General features: G+C 33.8%; 3 protein-coding genes across 4 annotated transcripts; 1 reads left to right on the forward strand and 2 right to left on the reverse strand.

The window, feature by feature from the left end:
* Positions 1-8,626: 8,626 nt before the first annotated feature.
* On the reverse strand, positions 8,627-15,731 carry LOC105321082 (delta(3,5)-Delta(2,4)-dienoyl-CoA isomerase, mitochondrial). Its single transcript, XM_034469175.2, has 8 exons — positions 15,593-15,731; positions 14,408-14,567; positions 13,534-13,622; positions 12,432-12,559; positions 11,862-11,975; positions 10,576-10,718; positions 9,029-9,179; positions 8,627-8,890 (listed from the first exon to the last, which is right to left on the reverse strand). The coding sequence occupies exons 1-8, from the start codon at positions 15,660-15,662 to the stop codon at positions 8,795-8,797; spliced, it is 951 nt and encodes a 316-aa protein (XP_034325066.2). The 5' UTR covers positions 15,663-15,731; the 3' UTR covers positions 8,627-8,794.
* A 131-nt stretch (positions 15,732-15,862) lies between these two features.
* LOC105321079 (retinol dehydrogenase 14) lies at positions 15,863-16,964 on the forward strand. The gene has a single exon (XM_011419268.4). The coding sequence runs from the start codon at positions 15,953-15,955 to the stop codon at positions 16,910-16,912; it is 960 nt and encodes a 319-aa protein (XP_011417570.3). The 5' UTR covers positions 15,863-15,952; the 3' UTR covers positions 16,913-16,964.
* A 2,949-nt stretch (positions 16,965-19,913) lies between these two features.
* LOC105321078 (uncharacterized) lies at positions 19,914-22,246 on the reverse strand. Of its 2 annotated transcripts, none has more exons than XM_011419267.4 (2): positions 22,115-22,246; positions 19,914-20,794 (listed from the first exon to the last, which is right to left on the reverse strand). In XM_011419267.4, exon 2 carries the CDS (start codon positions 20,775-20,777, stop codon positions 20,163-20,165), a length of 615 nt encoding a protein of 204 aa, XP_011417569.3. In that variant the 5' UTR covers positions 20,778-20,794; positions 22,115-22,246; the 3' UTR covers positions 19,914-20,162. The 2 variants fall into 2 exon arrangements, with proteins under 2 accessions (XP_011417569.3, XP_065942886.1); XM_066086814.1 differs by lacking the exon at positions 22,115-22,246 and adding an exon at positions 21,453-21,501.
* Between the last annotated feature and the right edge of the window lie 42 nt (positions 22,247-22,288).

A 22,288-nucleotide genomic window follows, 5' to 3' on the forward strand; every position in this document is an offset into this window, starting at 1 on the left:
ACTGAAAATAAAAGAAAAATAATTCCGGAAAAACGGTTTGCAACTTAGCCCCACTAAGAAATCACACAGGTAATAGCTTTCCAAAAAGCTTGCCTGACTAAAGAAAAGTATTCAGTGGAAGCATGCATGTATCAATTAGGCTATCTTATCAGAAATGAATTTCAATTTTCGCTGATGATCATAAATTTATAAACGGAACGTGCAAATTTAAGACGAAATGTCTTTTCTTCGATCTCTAACATGTACATATCATCACTTGAAATTCAATTATTTTATTAATCCATTTTTTTAGGAATGTACACATATCATATAAGTGCAAGTAAGCTTGAAAGCTGGAGATAAAATAGTCATTTTTTAAAATTGTATTTGTTTTATTAAGATGCAAAATTAACAAAAATGCTTTTTTAAAAATTTCCAACCATATGAAATATGAAAGGGGATACAAACACGTATTGTTTTTTAATGTGTGTGTGTGTGGGGACAGCTTCATTAAAATCATCTTGACAAGCTGTTAAAAAGGGTGAATTTTCAAATTCATGATAAAAAACCTAACTGTAACTTCAATTCAATTAGAATTCCTTATTTGCGGTTTCATTTATTACATTCTCCTACAAAAGTGGAGGGGGGGGGGGCAAATCCATGATATTTCCATTTATCATATAAAGTTAAGAAAAGTGCCAGCTGCAAAAAAGTGGAGAGGGGGAAGCAGCCCCCTCACCCCAACCCCCGATGCTACGTGCCTGTGATGTAAACACACGGTGTGCTCTGGGGTATTCGTATGGACCAACTGAACAGACTCGATGAATGAGACAAAAAAGCGCGAAGTCCTGCGTTCACGCAACGGCTGAGATGTTTGAATGAACTTATTCAATGGCAGAGATGGGGGGGGGGGGGGCAGGAGCAAACACACTTGATTAGTAATTGTTAATGTACATCTAGTAAGACACGCGAGTTATGATCCTTTTTCAAGATTAATGAAATCGCCCAAATGAACAAAAATCGGGTCACACCACGCTTTGGCGATTTAGTTTCTCCAGTAAACATTCCAGCTGTATAACGCGTAAATATATATTTGTTTTTATCCAAACTGATTACTCTCTTGTAATAATGATAATCCAATACCAATTATTACTTACATTGTACCGTAATAGACAATATGCTACAACTTGTTGCGATGAAATTTTTTTTCTCAGAAACAAGTGCCTAGGAAATTTTCTACCAAATTTACTCTATAGTATAATATTATTATACTATAGGGTAAATTTTTTTCTCAGAAACAAGTGTCTGTGATGTATTTGCTGAATTAAAAATTCCGCGAATTTAACATCTAGTGAATAATTATTTGAGTATAATATACAATGATACAGAAATACTATATTATACAAAATCATTTATTTAATCATGAAAAAAACACAGCACAAAATATGTTTTCATTTTAATGGCATAACAGTAAATTTGGAAGCATGCAATTCCGGTACTGGCTGATTTAAACTGAGGCGAATTGTATGGGACCGCTCTTTTAAAAAAATTGTTAAATGAAGAGATTTAATTTGATAATTGGAAAATTCATTACTTACAAGTAATGTGATATGTGACACCTTCACGTTGTGTGGTATTATTTATCGAAATAAACAAAAAAATAAAGTACATTTTTTTAAAATAGTTTCTTTACCATTATCGATATGTTACACCATAGCGCAGTGGGTTAGTGGATTCACTACAAACCTGCAGGTCATGAGTTCGAATCCTGTTGAGAACAATAAATTTTTTAACTTTCCAAAATTTTCTAAACCGTATTTTTTGGTTGAATATTGTGAAAGAAAATTCTAAGCTGGTGAAAATATTTCAATTATAATATACTTTAATGCACATTAATATCAACACCTTAAGGGGATGAGAGGGTTGCTTTGAATTTCTCTAAGGATGGGATACATAAATCCTATTAGCCTAGTCAATTTTCCCCTTTATTTATTTGACTTAGTTTTGCATTAAGGCGAATATATTCACTTATACAGGGCGAGGACTATAATGAAAATATGTATGTATTTATCATTCCAACGTTATATTTAGGCAATTTTCTTCAACTCAGAAATGAAAAGTCCCCAAGGTGTTTGGACCTTGGGACTTAGGAACGATACCCTTACCTGAGGAACTTTCATACCTAATAAAATTTAAAATATTTTTTGTGTTTATTTGCAATGATTTTCATTCAATTTTTTTATGTCACATTTATTAAAATACATTTTCTTAAAACATCAAGCAACTTTTTCAGATAATTTGTCAACAGAGTAAGAAAATATGAAAAATTATGTTTTTAGGAAATACTAAAAAAAATTGCAATAATAACATTTTTGAATGTAAAAAAGTGTTATATTTTTTTCATGTGTCCGAAAGAAATATCCATCATATGACCAAAAAAATTCTCTCAATTTGTTAATAGCTGTCTTTTTAAAAAACATTTTACAAAATCACGAAAAAACATTAAAAAATTCTTTAAAAATTCCTATAGTGTCCCTATCATCATTTTAATATTTGATAAGTATATGTTTTGTGGTCTTCTATTGAAAATTGGAATAAACTGTGGGTGTATAGAGCCACCTTAACACAGAAAGCAAAAGGTGGAGATGATAAGACTCCACCTTGCATAAGACCCATGTCATTACTAAAGAAATCTCTTAAAACACCACCATATTTGACACGTGACTTCACATTATCATACAGTGATTTTAAAACTGGCAATCATTTCCCTCAATTTTCAATTCAATTTATTCTCTCAAACCATTATCATACAATGGTACATGAGGTACATGAGTATAAATGCTTTCTTAAGCTTATGTTATCTTACAGCGCAGCGTTAGAGCGTTTACCACCAATCTGTAAGCAGAGACACAAATACATGTAACAAAGCTATTTACGTCTCTGTGTAAGTCATCATTTCGAATCCCGCTGGGGGTTTTAAAATGTTTACCTTTAAAATGCAAATATTCTTAAACTTAAAAGATTCTCAACCGCGCGGTGAAAGTATTTTGATTAAATTTAAGTTTATCCACATTAATATCTATGCCTTAGTCACATTTAAGCCGATGATCGGGCGGACATATTTCCTCGAATCGTCGACTGAAAAAAACCCACGTGACACTGGTATCGGACGACTCGGAGCCGACGATACGAAAATCGATTTTACGAGCTGGGAAATGTTTTCAATCTATTGAGCTATGGGGTGGGTGTCAGTTTGAGTGGAAGTATATATTACTACTTTATTACATTAAATTTTATTAACTTCTTTAAAAATATGTTTTTATTTTTTTCGATCTACCGAAAAAATTTATTTGAAATAAGAGTCTTGCAGAAACAACTACTGTATAACAGGTTAAAATCGCGGTCGGAAAAGATCGCGAATTTTCTATTTTGCAGCAAATCGCGGTACATTGAATTCGATCGCGGAAAACAAAAATTTGAAGGTGTTATTGTCTTTTGTTGATCACAAACATGTGTGGAACACCTTGTACATGTTCATCCGGTGACATATTAGTCATTGTCTCATTTCGTTCATCCGTTATGATACTACACAGCACTGGCGTCGGAAGCAAATTGAAAGTGGGGGGCTAGAATGTTCCTCAGAATTATTGAGAGAAAAAAACCTAATTCCCAAAATCCTGAAAATCCTAATCCGTGGGGAAGGGGGAGGGGGGGGGGGGGAGTAAACCTATACTTACAAAACAAAAAATCTTTCCGGCCATAACATTTTTCCCCAAAATCATGAAAATCCTAATCCGTTGGGGTTGGGGGGGGGGGGGGGGGTACCTATAGTTCCAATGAAAAAAAATCTTACTTACTAAATTCTCTTTTTTCAAAAACAACGAAATTCCTAAACCGGGGGGGGGGGGGGCCTGTATGTCTTTGACTCCATTTTCTCAATCTTTCAAACGTACATTACGGAAAAAAAGTGGGGGGGGGGGCTGAACCCTCTATTCTATTCTGCTATGTGCCTAATAGTTAGGTCTAACATAGCAAAAAAAAGTGGGGGGTAGCCCCCCCCCCCCCCCCGGTTCCGACGCCTTTGCACAGGCACGTAGCCTCAGGGAGGGGGGGGGCATTTTTTCAGTTCAGTTCAGTTCATCAGACAAAAAATTTTCGGCTTGACCAAATGTGCTAAAATTTGTGTAGTTTATGTCAACATGTAACATGAAATTGTTGAGAAAATTGTGTATGTTTATAACAAAGATATACGAGGTAGTCTGTCCTCCATGAGGTTCATTTTGTATAACTTTTCGTAACTTTATAACCCTTATATTTATATATGTTTACCTCTGACCAATTTATATCTATATTTTAATGTTATTTTTGTCCTCATGTACCATATGTTTGAAATGGTTTTGAGAGAATAAATGAACTGAACTGAACTGAAAAAGTGCCTCCCCCTCCCTGAGGCTACGTGCCTGTGTACTATCATAACGGATGAACGAAATGAGACAATGACTAATATGTCACCGGATTAACATGTACAAGGTGTTCCACACATGTTTGTGATCAACAAAGACAATCAATAACACCTCCAGTGGACTGACAATGAAGTATTATATTGTCTTCTCTGATTTGAACAAAATAAATCAAACAACATGTTGTAAATTTTCTATTTTAAACCCACCCAGTAAATTCAAAGTTTTAAACAGGACATTTCGACTAATCGATAAACGGGTCGTGTAGATTTCAGTCCTGGTTATGAATTACAATAAGTGGCTGTAAAAAAAAAAAGGAATCATACTCGGTAGACGTTAATATTTAAACAATATAATGCTTTTGTTGGTAATTCATGCGGGGTATGATCTCAGGCGACACTGTAGAAAAAATTCATAACCCGCGGTAGCGGGTTATGTAATTTTTTCTGCCATGATCGCTACCTTCATAACCCGCATGAATCATCAAAGAAAGCATTTTATTGTTTATATTAAGAAATTAATGAATTGATTGTAAAAAGTAAGTAAAATTTACTAAATTACTATTAATGCTCATCAGCACGTTAGCTAAAAGAGAGAGCCAGATTGTCTCCTATGGGTATTTGAATCTGACATCTTCATTTTTATTTCGTGCAATGCGTTATTTTTTTTAGGTCGCTGTAGGTTTCGACAAATCGATAAACGGGGCATGTAGATTTCAGTCCTGTCAGTTTGTATTGAGCTATATATGAATTAACAATAAGTTTCCGTAAGAAATAGAGAGAATCATACTCGGTAGATGTAAATATGAAATATAAAAATTAAAATTGGGATAGTAGTCCTGAAGTACATGACCCTGACTTAAACAAATATTTCTTTATATATTAATTAACAAATCTAGTCTCTTGTACATTTATTTTCGTTGTTTTTGATTTTTCATTACACTACCTGTTTTATATAATTCACTTTTCGCAAAGACAGGAATAGGTTTTGGGGAGGGATGATATATTTATCAGATTTATTACGAGCAATAATGAGTCCTGACTTCCTGTTCGAAACAACATGTATTAATGCAAGCATAGGGATAGAAATTGGAAGCCATACCTGTAGTTATTTTCTATGTTGCGTGTATCGACCCCCAAATTCCGATGGAAATTTTTAGACCAGTCTTTCTTGGAGCATTGAAAAGGTCGGGGAAATCAAAGACAATATTATTATAATAGGCGATCTGATCTTGTTAAGTATTCCACAAACACATGTAATTTACGATATTATGTCCAACAGAAACTTTGTAAACAATATCAATGAACCCACCCGTGTCACAAACACTTCGAGCACACTCATTGACCTAGTTTTGTCAACTCCGGCTGTAAAGGTATACGAGTCCGGCGTACTTAACATAGACTCGTCCGTTAGCGACCACAAGGCTGTTTATATTTCCTTCTCTATCGACATTGAACTTACGAGCGTAAAATTTGCATGGGTATATATAAAGATGCAGATTTTGAAAAATTAAACTCTCTAATTTCCAACTGCGATTGGGATATTACAATTAACAGCGCTCCAAATATTGATGTGGCAGTTGCACAGTCTACTTTGACATTTATGTCATATGTTCGTGAATGTGAACCATGCAGAAAAAAAACTATACCCCCCCCCCCCCCCCCGCGATAAACCGCGGTACGACTCGCTGCTTCATAAAGCTATGAGGATTAGGGACCGCATACGAAACAAAGCTTTAAGAACCAATAATGATGCCGACTGGACAAAATTTCGACACGTTCGCAATGAAGTAAATAATATGAAAAAATACGCTTTAACTAATTATTACGATAATATCGAATCTGCATTGCATGACAGTAGTAGGAATGGTAAAATATATTGGAAGTTGATGAAAGATTTATTCAAAGTTAAAGCAACAACTGAAATACCCCCATTGCAATTCTTTGAAAATGGACAATCTACATTAGCTTTCTCAGATATTGATAAAATAGAAACTTTGAACAAATATTTTTCATCAATTTCAAATATTGAATCTGCGAATCGTACATTACCCAATTTATACTATATGTGCAATAAAAAAATTTCAGATATTCACATAGAGGTTCAAGAAGTTTTTGACATTATATCAATCTTGCCTGTTAATAAGGCTATTGGCCCTGATACTATAAGTCATAGAATGTTGAAATATATAAAATTTCCCATTTCAAAACCTTTATGTATGCTTTTTAACAAATCACTTGTTGAAAATTCATTTCCAAATTATTGGAAAATAGCTCGTTTTACCGCACTTTAAGAAAGATGATCAATCTGTTGCAAGTAACTACAGACCGCGGTGTCCCTGCTAAGCTGTGTCAGCAAAATTATGGAAAGGATATTAATTTTTAAGCATATTTACAATTTCTTTCACGAAAATTAGTATTCTATAAATACCAAGCAGGTTTTTTGCCTGGCCATTCCACGGTATTCCAACTATTAGAAACATATCATAGCATTGTCAAAAGTATAGAAGATGGGAAAAATGTGTTATATGATTTTTTGTGATTTGTCGAAAGCTTTTGACAGGGTGTGGCACGAAGCCCTAATTTTTAAACTTCAAACTTATGGTATAAGTGGGCATCTTTTACAATGGTTTAACAGTTACTTATTAATAAGTGATAGAACACAAAGGGTAATGTACAAAAACAAGTTATCATCAACGTTATGTATCAATGCTGGTGTTCCACACGGGTCAATAGTATACTAGGACCACTATTATTTCTTATTTACATTAATGTTGTAGCAACGAATATGTCATCATTCTGAATATGTTATCATCAGACTTTATGCTGATGATAATTCATTACAGCATTGCGATTTATATAATAAAACATTGAAATAGTATTGAACCATGATCTGAAAATTCTAAGCGACTGGTCTCAATGGTTATTGAAATTTAATCCGTCTAAAACAAAAGCTAGTTTTTTTTTTAAAAAGAAACATGTAGAAAAATTTCCTAAGTTATTTTTTCAAGGGTGTCAACTGGACTGTGTTTCAACCCACAGACATATATTAATAATATAGTAAACAGTGCATACAAAAAAAATTAGGACTTTTGAAAAAACTGAAGTTTACTCTTGGTAGAACTAATTTATCAAAAATGTATATCACGTTTATTAGACCAGTTTTTTATTATGCTTCTGTAGTATGGGACGGTTGTAATATGTATGACATGGAGAGATTAGAAAACGTTCAATTAAGTGCTGCAAGGATTGTTACCGGTTTAGCATCTACAGAATCTTGCTACACAGAAACTGGCTGGGACCCTCTTGTCAGTCGACGTAATAAGGCTACATTAATAACCATGTTTAAAATTCATACAAATCAAGTACTTAAGCAACATTATTCCTCCTGTAACAAAAAAATGTCTCAATATATCACACAAGAAATAGCGAAAATCATAGTGTTCCAATCAGCAGATTAGAACTTTACAATAAATCTTTTGTACCTGTCACCATTTGGAAATGGAATTCTATCAAATTAGAAATAAGGGAAGCAACGTCTCTCAAAATATTCAAGAAAAACATTACTGAAAGTATTCCTCAACATCCAAAATATTTTTCATTTGGTAAACGCACTATTAATATTTTACATACCAAGTTGAGACACAACTGTATTTTGAATTATGATCTGTATAGAAGAAACATTACTGAATCACCCATTTGTATTTGTGGTCAAAAGGAGGATATTAATTACTTTTTCTTTGTATGAAAGAATTATGTAAATGCAAGAAACAATCTTTTTGAATTACTTTTTAATAGGCTTGAAGAAACAATTTTAATTTACTCACATTTAATTTGTCTTACAATAAAAACTGCTTTATTTTTTCAGCAGTTCAAAAGTTCATTTAAGGGTCTGGTAGATTTATTAATTAAATTCCTTTTTGCTATTGCTTTTTATACTGTATATTAACATTACCGGTAATTATCTACTATATATTTGCAATTACTTTGTAAATGCATGTTTATGAGTTTAATTATTATTAAGTCAATAGTTACATGTATAAGTAACATGTACCAGTAATATTACTATGACAATTGTATATATTGTATATATTATCATTAGGAGAGGAAGATGTAAGTTGTAAGAACTTGTTTCCAATCCTTTTGTGTAATTTACACAATAAAATATGTTCAAGTCAAGTCAACAAATCATTTTTCACATCATATTGTTAATTAAAGTACAAGAATTATCTTATAATAAAAAGAAGTATTATACAAAAGAACTCAACAATATATTCATGTATATGAAATATTAGATAACCTTCAATCAGTGAAATCAAACTTCATGAAGTTGTCATCACAACTGTATTAATTAATTCAAAGCTTTGAGAATGTTGGTTGTTTCTTCTCCATGGAAGCCATAACAGATTTCATAACATCTTCACTTTGAAGCATTGACTGGTTCCATAATCCCTAAAAATACAATTCTCAATTAAACATGATCCAGGATCTCTCTCTCTCTCTCTCTCTCTCTCTCTCTCTCTCTCTCTCTCTCTCTCTCTCTCCTGATCAAGTTACCAAAACTTGAAATATCTTGCAAAAGACTCTTACCACATGATCCAATCCTTCCTGCACAGCATGGTCTCGAGAGTACACCAGGCTTATTTTGGAACCCTGTACAGCCACTGGTGATTTTGATGCAATCAAAGATGCTACATCTAATGCTCCTCCCATCATGGCCTCTTTGTCTTGAAATATTCGGCTGACAAACAAATGTAAAAAGGTGTTTTCAAGTAATGGGTATATTCATGTACAAAATATGAGGGATGATCTATGAGTAATGTCACTGTTAAAATTACAAGCAGGTGGCACATAACAAAATTCATGATTCTAAAATAGGAAACGACAGAACCATAATTCATACAGATTTCATTCCACTTAAGGTCAAGATATAGTAAATGATTCCAGAGTCTGTTTTTTGTGCTAGAACCATTATGATGTCATAATTGATTTAAAGAATCTTTTTCTCGTACTTAAAACAATTTCTTGAAATTCTATATTAAATCATTGGAAAAGTAGCCCCGATACCTGTATTTAATTTGACATCATTTTAAAGAGGAGGTCAAGAGCTTATTTAATTCCATTTTTGGAGAGACTGTAGGCATTCTAGATATACCCGGTATCTGATTAGTCAAAAATGGACAAAACTCTTGACATTTGTTCCTTATTTCCTTCATATTTCATTGAAAATGACAGTTTAAAACATGATTTTTCATTGTGTTTACCAATTAAATATTTTAGCCCCGGTACACCCTATCAAACAAAGATTTTGTTATGAAGCATCATTGAAAGAATTTATATCTTAAATCTTATAAACCTGTCGGCACCTTTCATTTACTAGATCTTGACCTTAATGCTAAAAACAACTTGTAAAAGGCTTTGTCTGGCATGTTTCTCTTTCCTCGCCCTAAGTATTACCCACATATTCTGAATAGTTCAAATTGTTTCCCTTTGCTGTGTGGGCATACATCTTACATTGCCATTGTTACTCAATTGCGATGAAATTACCAAATTTTATGCTTTTATGATAAATTAGGGGAAAAATAACATCTTACATTCAGGTCAATGAATTACATGTACAAACACTGTGAAAATACACATAAAACACTCAAAATCTAAAACTATATGCAAGGAACACTAAACCTTGGCTATGATTTTGAGCTGTCCAATGTGTAAAGAAATTAATAAAAAATGGGTTTAAATGCTATTGCACTGGGATCAAAGATCGGGAAATAAAATGGTGGGTGCTTATTTATGAGTTAATTGTTTCAAAACCAATCATCATATTCATGTACATTAACAAGTTTCAAAGAAGTTTTACTAAATCTCAAATGAATTTTTTAAGATGACTAAAATCACGTACTTTTTCTTTTTTTCCGTGTGTCAAATGCTTTATCATTAAAACAATTCATCAAATATGTACCACACATCCAGGCGTGGTCACAAAAATTTACAAACATTTTATTTTGGATAAAAAATTCAAGATGGTTGTAACAATGATTTAGAGATACATGCATGTCTGTCCTATATATCAACATGGTTGTAACAATGATTTATGCATGTTTATAAATATATAGTTCCTTCCCTACATGCTTTACCTGACAAATCCCATTTGTTTAGCTTCATCACTGTAGAATTTTCTTGCAGTAAAACACAGTTCCCTGACTAAACTGTCATTTCCCACAATTTTTGGAAATCTCTGTAGAGTTCCCACATCAGCTGCTAATCCTACATCCACTTCCTGTAATAGACATAAAATTAATTTAAACAAGAATAGAATTCCAGGGTCCCCCGCCGGTCAAGCAGTATACTAGTATCGAGTCTATCAACCAAGGCTGATTTTCGAACTTGACCAGAGATTAGTGGTATAAACATTTGGTATAAATTTAATGAAAATCCGTCAAAATTTGTAGGCATGAGAGCGCTTACAAGGTCAATTTTTGGATAAAACGGAGTCATTATTGTGGTCAAAGTCCCATAACTCCAACAAAAAGTATCGACCAATGCTAATTTTCGAACTTGACCAAGGTATTAGTGGTATAAACATTTGGTATAAATTTAATGAAAATCCGTCAAATTTTGTAGGCATGAGAGCGCTTACAAGGTCAATTTTTGGATAAAACGGAGTCATTATTGTGGTCAAAGTCCCATAACTCCAACAAAAAGTATCGACCAATGCTAATTTTCGAACTTGACCAAGGTATTAGTGGTATAAACATTTGGTATAAATTTAATGAAAATCCGTCAAATTTTGTAGGCATGAGAGCGCTTACAAAAAAGTGTGACGGACGGACACACGGACGCACGGACCCACGGACGGACGCCTGGCATTTCTATGTCCCCGCACCGCGTTGCGGCGGGGGACAAAAATTCATCTGTCCAATACAAGTATTAAAACTACATTGAGTATTAGTAAACACACAAAACGTCTCAATAGAAACAGGCTTGTAATTTTTTAAAACAAAGATCATACAATCTCTTACCTGATCTGCATACATATACATGTACCGGTATATCAAAAAATAAAGTGGGTGTGTCTACCTATCATTTATCAGCAGCTGACTGATTTCACTGTTTGGGTTCCTAAGTGGTTGTGTGTCCAGCAATTGATTATATTCAATTATATACAGAAGCAAACTACTGGTACATGTACTATCCAAACTGTGTGGTAAGATCAAATTTTTAAAGCAATTTCCGAGGATAAGTACAAACTAGATACATGTATTATCTTTTCGAAAAGGAAAACTGTACATTGAACTTTATTTTCTATGCAAAAAATTCAATAACCTATGTAACATTAATAATAAAAAGTCTTCATAAATGAATGAGGTTTTTTTTTTTCCTTCTCAGTATTGTACTATCAATACAGATTTGATGTCATTACCTTGATCTGGAACCAGGCATCCCCCGTACAGTATCTTATATCACAGGCTGAAGTCATATCAATTCCTCCCCCTACACAGGCACTGTGTATGGCTGCTATCACTGGTTTGGAACACTGCCAAAAAATAGCATTTGTTTAAGATTTTTACATTCCATTAATTTTTGTAGATTTAGTAGATGCCTCTCACCCAAAAATTTACAGCCCTTATGAAAAATGGAATGTATAGCTTTCATCCTCAATGAATAATGGTATCCACCATATTAATCAAACTCAAATTCAATTGCTAGATGACAAAAGCCAAATTCAGGTTCCATTATACATGGGTCTATTATAGCATAGTTAGCATGAATAAATATTAAGAAAAATTGTCTGGTTTAATTAAATTCAAACAAAAATTAAAAAGATTAACATTCAAATGATCTCTCCATGATCCTTTTTACAAATTATTATCATTACAGAGTGTGGAAAGCTTAAAGATAAAACATTATTTAGAGTAGTGGAATGTGTTTAGAAGAAGTTTGTTAAAACAGCAATGCATATATATTATAGAAATATGCTACCGGTACTTGCTTTTTCAATCACTGTAAACGTCTCTTGGTAGTCTCTGATTGTATTGCGGACCATGAAAGCCTTTCTACTGGCATCTAGCTCCGGATTAGATATGATGGCAATTTCAGACATATCAGTCAAGTCCAAACCTGTAACCAAAATAAAATAAAGACAAGTGAAAAGCTGTCAATGTGACAGCAAACCAGGTTTACTTTTATGTGAACTGTATCCATAATCCATGTCAACCCTGGATTGATAAACGCTACCTACCATAATCAGTGAAATGGAGTATATTAAAAAAAAAAAGCAAAAATATGCAATATTTTGCCAAAAAATGACTAAGTTCCAAAGCTGGTATTTTTTTTATAATTATCAGAAATCAAAATCCTAGCAATATGCACACCTCTGATATATGTAAAATCGATCTGCAAAAGAACAACTTCCTATTTTGAAAACTGTGGGAGGAGTTTTCTGTACAATGAGGGTATCCTATATGCAATATTTTGCCAAAAAATGACTAAGTTCAAAAGCTGGTATTTTTTTCATAAATTATCAGAAATCAAAATCCTAGTAATATGCACAACTCTGATATATGTACAATTAATCTGCAAAAGAACAACTTCCTATCTTGAAAACTGTAGGAGAAGTTATCTGTACAATGAGGGTACCCTTTTGGCAGCCGCCCGCCTGCCCGCCATTTTCACCATTTTAATAACCGGATTTTTCCGTTGGTTAAAAAAAACACTAGCTGACATCTGACATGTTGAACTTTCATATAAGTATATTATAAGTTGAACTTTCATATAGGTATATCATTCAAATCACAAAAAACAGTCTCTGATATAATGTTAATATATGTACATGTACTGTGTAAATATACTAAGCTTCACTTTTTTCAAATTCTGATAAATAAAAATAAAGTAAATCAACTTTAATTTTGTAGTAGAAATTTTTAAAAGAAAGTTCAGAGCACTTAATTTTTGTTTGCAAAAATTTGTTTTGAGAACCACAATAAGCATGAAAATTTGTTGTTGTGTATCACTTTGATATAAGCAGTTATCACTTGACGACAAATGAAACCTTTATTTTGCAGAACCCATACATCCATGACAGTGTCTTGTACCTGCAGTAAATACTTTTCCAGCTGCCGACAGGACCACTACTCTGCAGTCCTTATCTGTGGACAATTTCTGGAAACATTCTCTGCACTCTCTGAAATGAACTCTAACTTAATACATACTGTAAAAGCACATGCAATCAATCATTTGAAATACCATAAACTAACTTTAATTTGGGAGCGAGAATATATTTGTGAGGTTTGCGAGAGCCTCGTCGTTACAAATATCAGCTCTCACAATGAACAAGTCCTTTTTGTATAGTTGTTAAAACAACAAGGGTCTGGAAGGACTTAGTTGCGAAAATTAGTTGTTGCAAACTAATTATTCCCCAGTAAATTGCAAAATGAAGTTGATGCAAATAAAAGTTGGTTTACGGTTAATTTAAAAGTTTTCAATCAAGACTAAACAGATAATTACTTTTTTCTTTTGATTAGTATTAGAACCAGTTTAACAAGAGCTTGGACTTTGGGTAATTGTGTTAAACAGCATTGTGACGTAGGCCTGTCTATTTCATTGCTGGCCATTCAGCCATGGCTCTTTGAAATTAACACGATTTGTCTGGCTTTTGAGATAAGACTACGCAATCGTGTTTATTTTGCTTATTTAACTTGTTTTGACGCAAGAAATAGATGGTTACATCCTACTGAAAGTCCAAATGTTAAAATGGTTCTAGAAATTGATGAACCTCCCACAGCCTTCCATTAAAAAAAATATTTCAATGATGGTTTTAAAGTTGTATGACCAGACTCTCTCTCTCTCTCTCTCTCTCTCAGTAGAAGCAGATTCACAGGAAAAATTGGTGTATTTTGTAAACTCTACAGTGATTTTCAATCATGTATGCGTACTTTAATTATATATAATTATAAAGGCTGATTTTACCTCCAGAATGCTCGATTCATAGCATTCAGCTTCTTCGGTCTGTTCATCTCCACTTGTACAACAAACTCTCTTGGTCGTGTCACATTTAAGGTCTCAAACTTGTATTGCTCAGCTGTATCCGACATTTTTCTGGCTTCACTCATAAGTAATTGTATATGACCTTGTAATAAATCAAATTCATGATTTTGAATTAACAAGAACCTGAGAGCCAACTGAGTACATATATAATTATATATAAAGTGTACATATTAAATGGAGTAAAAGATATACATGGAGGTAAAAATTAACAGCTCTAGATCATCATAATACCGTATATGCCATATAAGTGAGATTGAAAGTCATTAACTCTTTATGGGAAAGAAACTTTTCATATTAAAAGAATCTTTGTCAATTTATGGGACATGCACTAATGGAATGATATCTTGTCAGTTGGCTAAAGGAATTCGACCATTTCGTACCTCCCCAATACTTTTGGGTGAATATTGGCATAGATTCAAGCTTTGATTTAGCTAGGTGATCATGCAACTGTGACAGATGTGTACATTGGTTCAGTACTGTGACACTTCTACTAGCACTAGCTTGTGGGTTAACCCTTTGGCTCAGTCGGTAGAGCGTTGGTTTTAAAACGAAAGGATCTTGGGTTTGAGCCTTGTTGTGGTCATTCCCAACCTCTTCTATAATTACACAATCATTCAATATGGTATGAAGAGGCTGAATTCTACAGACTTTGTTTTGATTGTATTACACTTTGTAAAGACATTGTGAAAACCATGTACATATAACAGTGACATTCATCACCTACATTATTCTCTTTTGAGAAGTGGACAGGCATAGTCCACTTCTCAAAAGTGAATACACCTACATGTGACCTAGTTTTACATTTGCAAACATCAAAGGTACACCAAACAGGTAAATTACAGGTACATGGTCTACAGTACGTGAACTCAGTTGCATGCTTTCCTGCTGGTTGAAAACTTGCACAAGTTTTATGTGACGTAAAATGCATCTTTTTAAAACATATTTATAGAGAACTGTAGCATCTAGGACGTTTATGCTCATTTTTTTTTCAGACCAGGAGCTACAGATAAGCAGCTACTGGTTGCTGTAGTATGAAACATGCAAACACCTATGTTGAAGATGTTTCTATAATTCTATACAAAACACACAACATAAATTTTAACGTACCACCGACTTTTCTTTGAAGAATGTTTCTTGAACGTAGAAACCGAAACGGCCACGAGTGAACTTTGGACATGTTGTTGTAAAAAATAAAACAAAGTGAAAATGAAAGAAGGGTCACATTTATGAATGGTCGTACATAGTTGACAATGGTTTTTCTAAGACCACGTTTATTCTCATTCAAAATTAAGATAAGTTTATGTTCGTATTTTTATGACATTTCATTGCAGAATATTCTTTTTTCTTTTCATTTTTTGTTATCAACAACTATGTGTAAGAGTTAACAAACAAAAAATCAAAATGAAAGTAGACTACAAAACAATAACATAACGGACTGGTTATAAAACTTTTTGGTGTAAAAAGACAATGAGTGTATGGAAATACGTCACAGCAGGTTGTGTTGTCGCTCTTTCAATAATGGCTATGAGAAAATTGTCAAAGGTTTACCAGGTTTACAAGCGCGGAATGGCTCTTTGTGGCGGAGAATTGAAGGGCAAAACTGCAATTATAACCGGGGCAAACTGTGGTATAGGAAGAGCCACGGCTTTGGAGTTGGCAAAAAGACAAGCTCGTGTCATTTTAGCTTGCAGGAGTGAAGAAAAAGGCAAAGCGGCTATATCAGACATTAAGAGATTCACAAAGAATGGCGATTTAGTCTACAAACATCTTGATCTAGAATCATTGAAATCGGTCAGGGAATTTTGCAGTGACATAATTGAAAATGAGCCGCAGTTAGATATTTTGATTAATAATGCAGCTGTTATGAATCATCCCTATGTTCAAACGGAAGATAAGATAGAAATTAACATGAGTGTCAACCATTTTGGACCCTTCTTGCTCACAAACCTTCTCCTCGAATTGCTGAAAAAATCATCACCAAGTAGGATCATTTTTGTCTCTTCTGCTCTGCATAAATATGGAACAGTTGATTTAGAAAATTTCCAGAACCAGCAGAAAAAGCCATATGCAGATAGCAAGCTTGCAAATGTGTATTTTGCACGAGAGCTTGCGGAGAGGCTGAAGAATACAGAAGTAGCTGTGCATACAATACACCCTGGCATGGTGAATACAGAACTATCAAGACACTCTGTTCCGCAGGCCTTGAACTTTATAGTGAATCCCATTAAGTTTCTTTTACTTCCTTCTGCTATAGAAGGCTCGCAAGGTATTGTTCATCTTGCGACTGCTAATCTAGGAAAGGACACTGGAAAATATTATGGTAAAACTGGTCAGGAGGAAAAATGGCCCGATATTTCTGCTGATACTGCTGTTTGGAAAAAGCTTTGGGATGTCAGTGAGAAAATTACTAACCAAAATTCTCAATAAATAATGCAATATTTTACTTCTTTCTATGTATAAATAAAACATTTCAATTTTTTGTTGAAATTGTTTGATTTTAGTCATTTATTATCCCCTCGCGCAACTTGTTGCGAAGAAGATATTGCATCGCTGCAGTGCGTGTGTGTGTATGTATTATGTGTGTCCACTTCAGCCTTGTGAGCAAAAAAAAAAAAAAACCCTCGCATGTATGATAATTAAAGTTCGTACTCTTCGTAAGCATAGTTAAATGACAAACCCTATTCATATTCAAGGAATTCTGTTAAAAATATTTAATATTAAAATATCATTAAAATTATGTAGAAATTTTGTAATGATTTATTTGACAATAGACATATCCGGTTCATCAAAGTAAACATTTCAAATCAACTGGATGTTTTGTTTTAGATTTAGGCTTTCTAAAGGATACAAACGTTTTGAAGAAATGGGGAGTTGGAAGGATGTCCAAAGTGAAAAATTGATGCGAGAAGGATAAAAACAAGCAGCGGTCCGAGTCGAATTTCAGGCTATATTTCCCGAATTACTAAAAGATGAATATCGTCAACATTATTAACCAGTAATTCATTTCATTTTAATCGCTGTAGATACGTTACTCTTTTTTTTTAATGAGGGATGGAAATTATACGTATAACTATTATGTAAACCCAAATTTTTCCATAGAGCAGACTGTAAATTGCTAGATCTTTGGCTACGTTTCATATTCATTATGAAACTTAAATTTGTCTATACACTTACCGTTTGAATGCGTAATGTATGTCATCGAATAAAGAGAATAAAACTATATTACTAAAGTTTAAAACATTTCTGGTGTGTTTTCGCTGGTAAATGGAGGAATTGCACAACCATGTAAATGTACCCCCCCCCCCTTCCATGGATACACCACAGAGCGTTCATGGGGATAGGAAAAAAATATTTTCATTCAAAATGGATATTTGGTCTCTTCAACTACATGCATGTTCGTAAAAAAATGCATATCCCCGCGCAATATTTCATCTCGCGAGCGGATGCTCCGATTTGCAGCAAAACGGGCTTGGCCCCTGTGAGCAAATCGATCAAAATTTTGAATAAATAAAACCATCTTCTAATAAGGGGAAGTAATTTAACTAATGGTGACGGGTTTTTCGACATATACTTCTCAAACTCATAATTAAATTTGGTTGGGGGATCTCTACAGGCATCAACGGTACAATGTATATTGAAACACTTTTTGTAAATATAACACTAACGACGAGCTAAAATAATCACAGTATAGGGCGTTCTTGCATTAGTCATAAGCAAGAACTTATTATTCATTACGAAAACGTTGATTGAGAATTTCACAATTAATTTTTTTTGCAGAGATTTTCGCACACGTTTTTACTCACCATATGTAAACACAAAATAATTAATAAATTGATTTTCATTTACTTTAGCATCTTCGCTAGCCATGGGTTTCCGATTCGTACGTAGTGTATATCTGAAACATCTGACTACCAGAGATGTTACTTTAGAAATCACACCAGGAATCATTCTCTAGTAACATGAAGTGGACATTATGGTATTATGAGGCGAACAAACCTCAATCAAATCCATTAGAGTCCGAAGTGCTTTATGTTAAATTTGACACACCCCGGCCGTATATAATGGTCACCACATAATACTCAAAGAACGATTTCTTATATATGGGTTACTTGCATGTCTGTGAATACACTACAAATCGATTATGGATTCGATCACACCTCGACCAAAATTATCTCCTCTTAATACTCAAAGAGTGATTCCTTATTCCTTAAATAATTTTCAGCATATGTACGATTAAACATTGAATTATTTACTTTTTTACGTTATTGTCGTTTCCTATAATAATGCTAACCATGCTATTGTCCCAATTGTAAGTCTTTTGCGCCATTGATAAATTGCATGAATTTAACTACATGTACATGTATATACATGTACATGTATTTGCTTCAAATTTGATTCGAAATATTATCAAAGTCATGGAAAATTTAAATATGGATTAATATCAGTGAGCCCAGTCGTAACCAGGGTTATGAACTGCACAACCCATGTGAATACATGATAAATTGTTCGCTTATCCTTACCATTATTTAGAATTTAGAATGCATAGGTTAAAAGAAGGAACTTTGAAAATCTAAACTTATTGAATTCACGAACATGTAGTTAAATAAACAAAGAAAAAAGGCTCGGAGGAAGAGGAAATATAATCAAGAAGTAAAGTGAGAGTTTTAATGAACGTTGCAGAATAATCACCGAGGTCGAAAAATGTTGTTTTGAGTATAAAAGCTGAGGCGTTAGCCGAAATTTTAAATATTCAAACAACAGTTCGAGAGATTATCCTGCAACATTCACGACAAAAGAACTATATTTCGAAGTCTATTCAACTAGCAGTTCAGATTTTCCACTGATCGTTTCTCCAACAGAAAAAAATCTTTAAAGCTGGCATCATTCAGTAAAATATCTGAGCTGTTAGCAGAATAGAAATAAACCTCCTCGATGTTGTTTGAAATATAACATTTATATTGGTTTAATAACGCCTCGGCTTTTATATTCAAAACAATATTTTTCGACCTCGGATGTCATTCTGCAATATTCATATACAAACCCGTACTTTATTTTTTTCCTCAATATTTTGTCTTTAAAATCTTAACATTCTCTTTTAGCTCTGCGTCTCATTAAAGCAAAAATAATTACAGAAATGCTTGGGATCGACGAGAACTCCCTACCATTTCCGATATTTCAAGAAGTTATAATGTGTATGCTTCTCTTTAAAGTAAAAGAATAAATGCCTTAGTTGCTTTGTTTTTTTTTTGTACATGTGTATTTAATTTTTTGTTACACACATGTATTAAGGAATCTGCTTTTCTTCTATGGTTGAATCAATGTAGCGATGTGTCTACAATTCGTTAACACGCTCAACCTAACTCCAAAGGTGAAATGGATACTTTGATATACTTCTTACCTGATCGAAAAAAATAATATACGATTCAAATACATATTTCAACTCTATTCCATGATTGACGTTTACACATATAATGCAACAACGGTTAACAAGAACATAACAGACTTTTAAAAAAATGATCAACATAGTCATTAATGTCCAGACAAGTTTGCATTCAAATGCATTTTACATAAATACATGTATATGATAAATAGTTATAAATAATAAATAAAGAAGATCTCATATCAACAAGTTAAAACAACAGTAGTAACAACACCACGGTCCTGCCAATAACATAGCCTACTCTTCCATGTAAAACTCGGGTACAACATGGTCAGAGTCGGAGCATGGACTGTACAGGATCCTTTCCTCGTCGGAATCATACAACGACCCATTTAAATCTGGAACGCGTCTGTCGCGGTTCTGTGCACTGTTCCGTGTGAACATACCATCAAAATATGCTGGATTTCTTCTGGCAACACTCTGGCCCTCACTACCTCTCCGAAGTTCAGCGTGCTCTTCCATTGGTATGTCATCCGCGTCGCTCTCCGATTGACTCAGCTCTTCGTCCGAGATGCGCCGGTTCAAATCTTCGTTTTCGTTGAAAACCGGCGATGATACAATATCGACTTGGGGATACACTAAGCCTCCCAATATTTCCTCGGGATCCTGTGAACTAATGGAAGAAATAGAGGAAAATGGAACACTGTAGTCAGCTTCGTCTGAGAGAGATTCTGGACAAAACAGATCACAGCCCTCTATATCCGGGACTTGGTCGCCTTCTTCGTTAAACGCATCGAACATTTCATGAAGATTAAACTCAACATTGCCCGAGTCTTGACATATATCTTTGATCCGTTGGGTTTGATCATTTCTGATGTTAGCATCTCCAAATTGCAAAGGAAGTATTTTCATTGTTGCTTTTATAGTACCTATGAATACATCAAAATCAAATAAAGCATACCTTTTAACTCATACAAAAATGAGAAAAAAGCATTTACCGATTAATTAAAAAAAATATGGATAATTTTAGAAAACATACCCATTTAGCCTTTACTGGAAAATATATAAAAAAAATTATAGCACGTAGCGTCGTTTTTTGAAAGGTGGATCAGAAATTAGGGATGGGGGGGGGGGGGGGCTTTTCCTAACATCTCTTGAACCTTACTTGCCTGTCTTCAAAATCCCAAAGCCGCGTTCGTGAGTGGGGGGAGGGGGGGGGGGTACCTAAAACTTCTTTTAATCTCATACAGTTTTTTAACATGCATCTACCAAAGAAGTGGGGATGAACTCTGTCATAATTCAAATTTCTATATGTAAATTCAAGTAAAATAATCGTTGCGAGAAAAAGTGGAAGGCCAGGACGCCCCTCACACACCGACGCTATACATACCTCCTCCCTGAACCAAATGAACCAACTATTTATAGCATGAATAAAATAAACAAAACAAATGGAAATTTAGAAAAACACCAATTTAGGTACATCCATCCCCAATGCTCAATTATATAGACTAAGCTGCGCCTTGGAGAGATTGAGAACACAAACAAATTATAAGGATATCATCAAAGAGCGAAAATATACACACTTACAGTACAGGCCTATATGTTTATCATTTCTTGTCATGGTAGATATTTTCTGCTAATCTACGGTAACGGTTATGTTTTCATGGAAATTCCACAATCCTTGATTATTTTTGACGCCCCTTTTACAGTAAAACTTTTTCCTACCAGGCTGTTATATAATCACGAAATACCTGTATTACATGGTTATAAAAAAATGGTAGGAAAAAGTTTCACTGAAAAAGGGGCATTGAAAATAACCAAAGATTGTGGAATATTCGATAAAAACACAGATGACAAATAATTAAAATACTTAAATAGATAACGAACAGGTTGCAGCTTACTTATAGATTTTACTTATAAACAAAGAAGAACGTTTTTCCGAGGCTAAAATGCGCTTTCAATTTATGTTTATCTGACGTAAGTGTTATAGAAAAATTACATCAAATGAACTGTACCAAAAATATTGATCCCCCAAGTGGCCAACACCCAATTGGATCTAAGATAGCAAATGATAACATGAAAATGTTTTTGAACACCGCGCGCGGCGTCATATGTCCCAAACTCTCGGTCAGTTTAAAAATAGTTCTTTTCAGAAGTTAAACATCACATTATTTATGTACTACTCTTTTCATAATATGCCGAGACATTTAGACATGTAACATTCAATTTTTTAAAAATATCAAACATACTTATCTAGCTTTGCTCTCCTCTTTCAAATGTCACAGTAGCAGACGACAACACGGGTGTTTATCGAGCCCGACCTCTTAAACTATTCCTCAAAATTTAGATAAGAAATATAATAACTAATATGTTGAGCAAATATCATTGAAAATTTTAAGGTAAAAAATTTCACAACTTTTATA

The sequence above is a fragment of the Magallana gigas genome, chromosome 6 (assembly GCF_963853765.1).
Source record: "Magallana gigas chromosome 6, xbMagGiga1.1, whole genome shotgun sequence".
NCBI lineage: Eukaryota > Metazoa > Mollusca > Bivalvia > Ostreida > Ostreidae > Magallana > Magallana gigas.

Bases quoted from the DNA above. Each gene is read 5' to 3' on its own strand.
- LOC105321078 (XM_066086814.1), bottom strand. From the start codon at position 21,486: ATGACAAGAAATGATAAACATATAGGCCTGTACT. The intron at 20,795-21,452 runs GTAAGTGTGTAT...ATGTATTCATAG, and splicing joins TAAACATATAGGCCTGTACT to GTACTATAAAAGCAACAATG.
- LOC105321082 (XM_034469175.2), bottom strand. From the start codon at position 15,662: ATGTCCAAAGTTCACTCGTGGCCGTTTCGGTTTCTACGTTCAAGAAAC. The intron at 12,560-13,533 runs GTACAAGACACT...TTTTGGTTACAG, and splicing joins TGGAAAAGTATTTACTGCAG to GTTTGGACTTGACTGATATG. The intron at 10,719-11,861 runs GTAATGACATCA...TGTCTATTACAG, and splicing joins ATGCCTGGTTCCAGATCAAG to GAAGTGGATGTAGGATTAGC.
- LOC105321079 (XM_011419268.4), top strand. From the start codon at position 15,953: ATGAGTGTATGGAAATACGTCACAGCAGGTTGTGTTGTCGCTCTTTCA.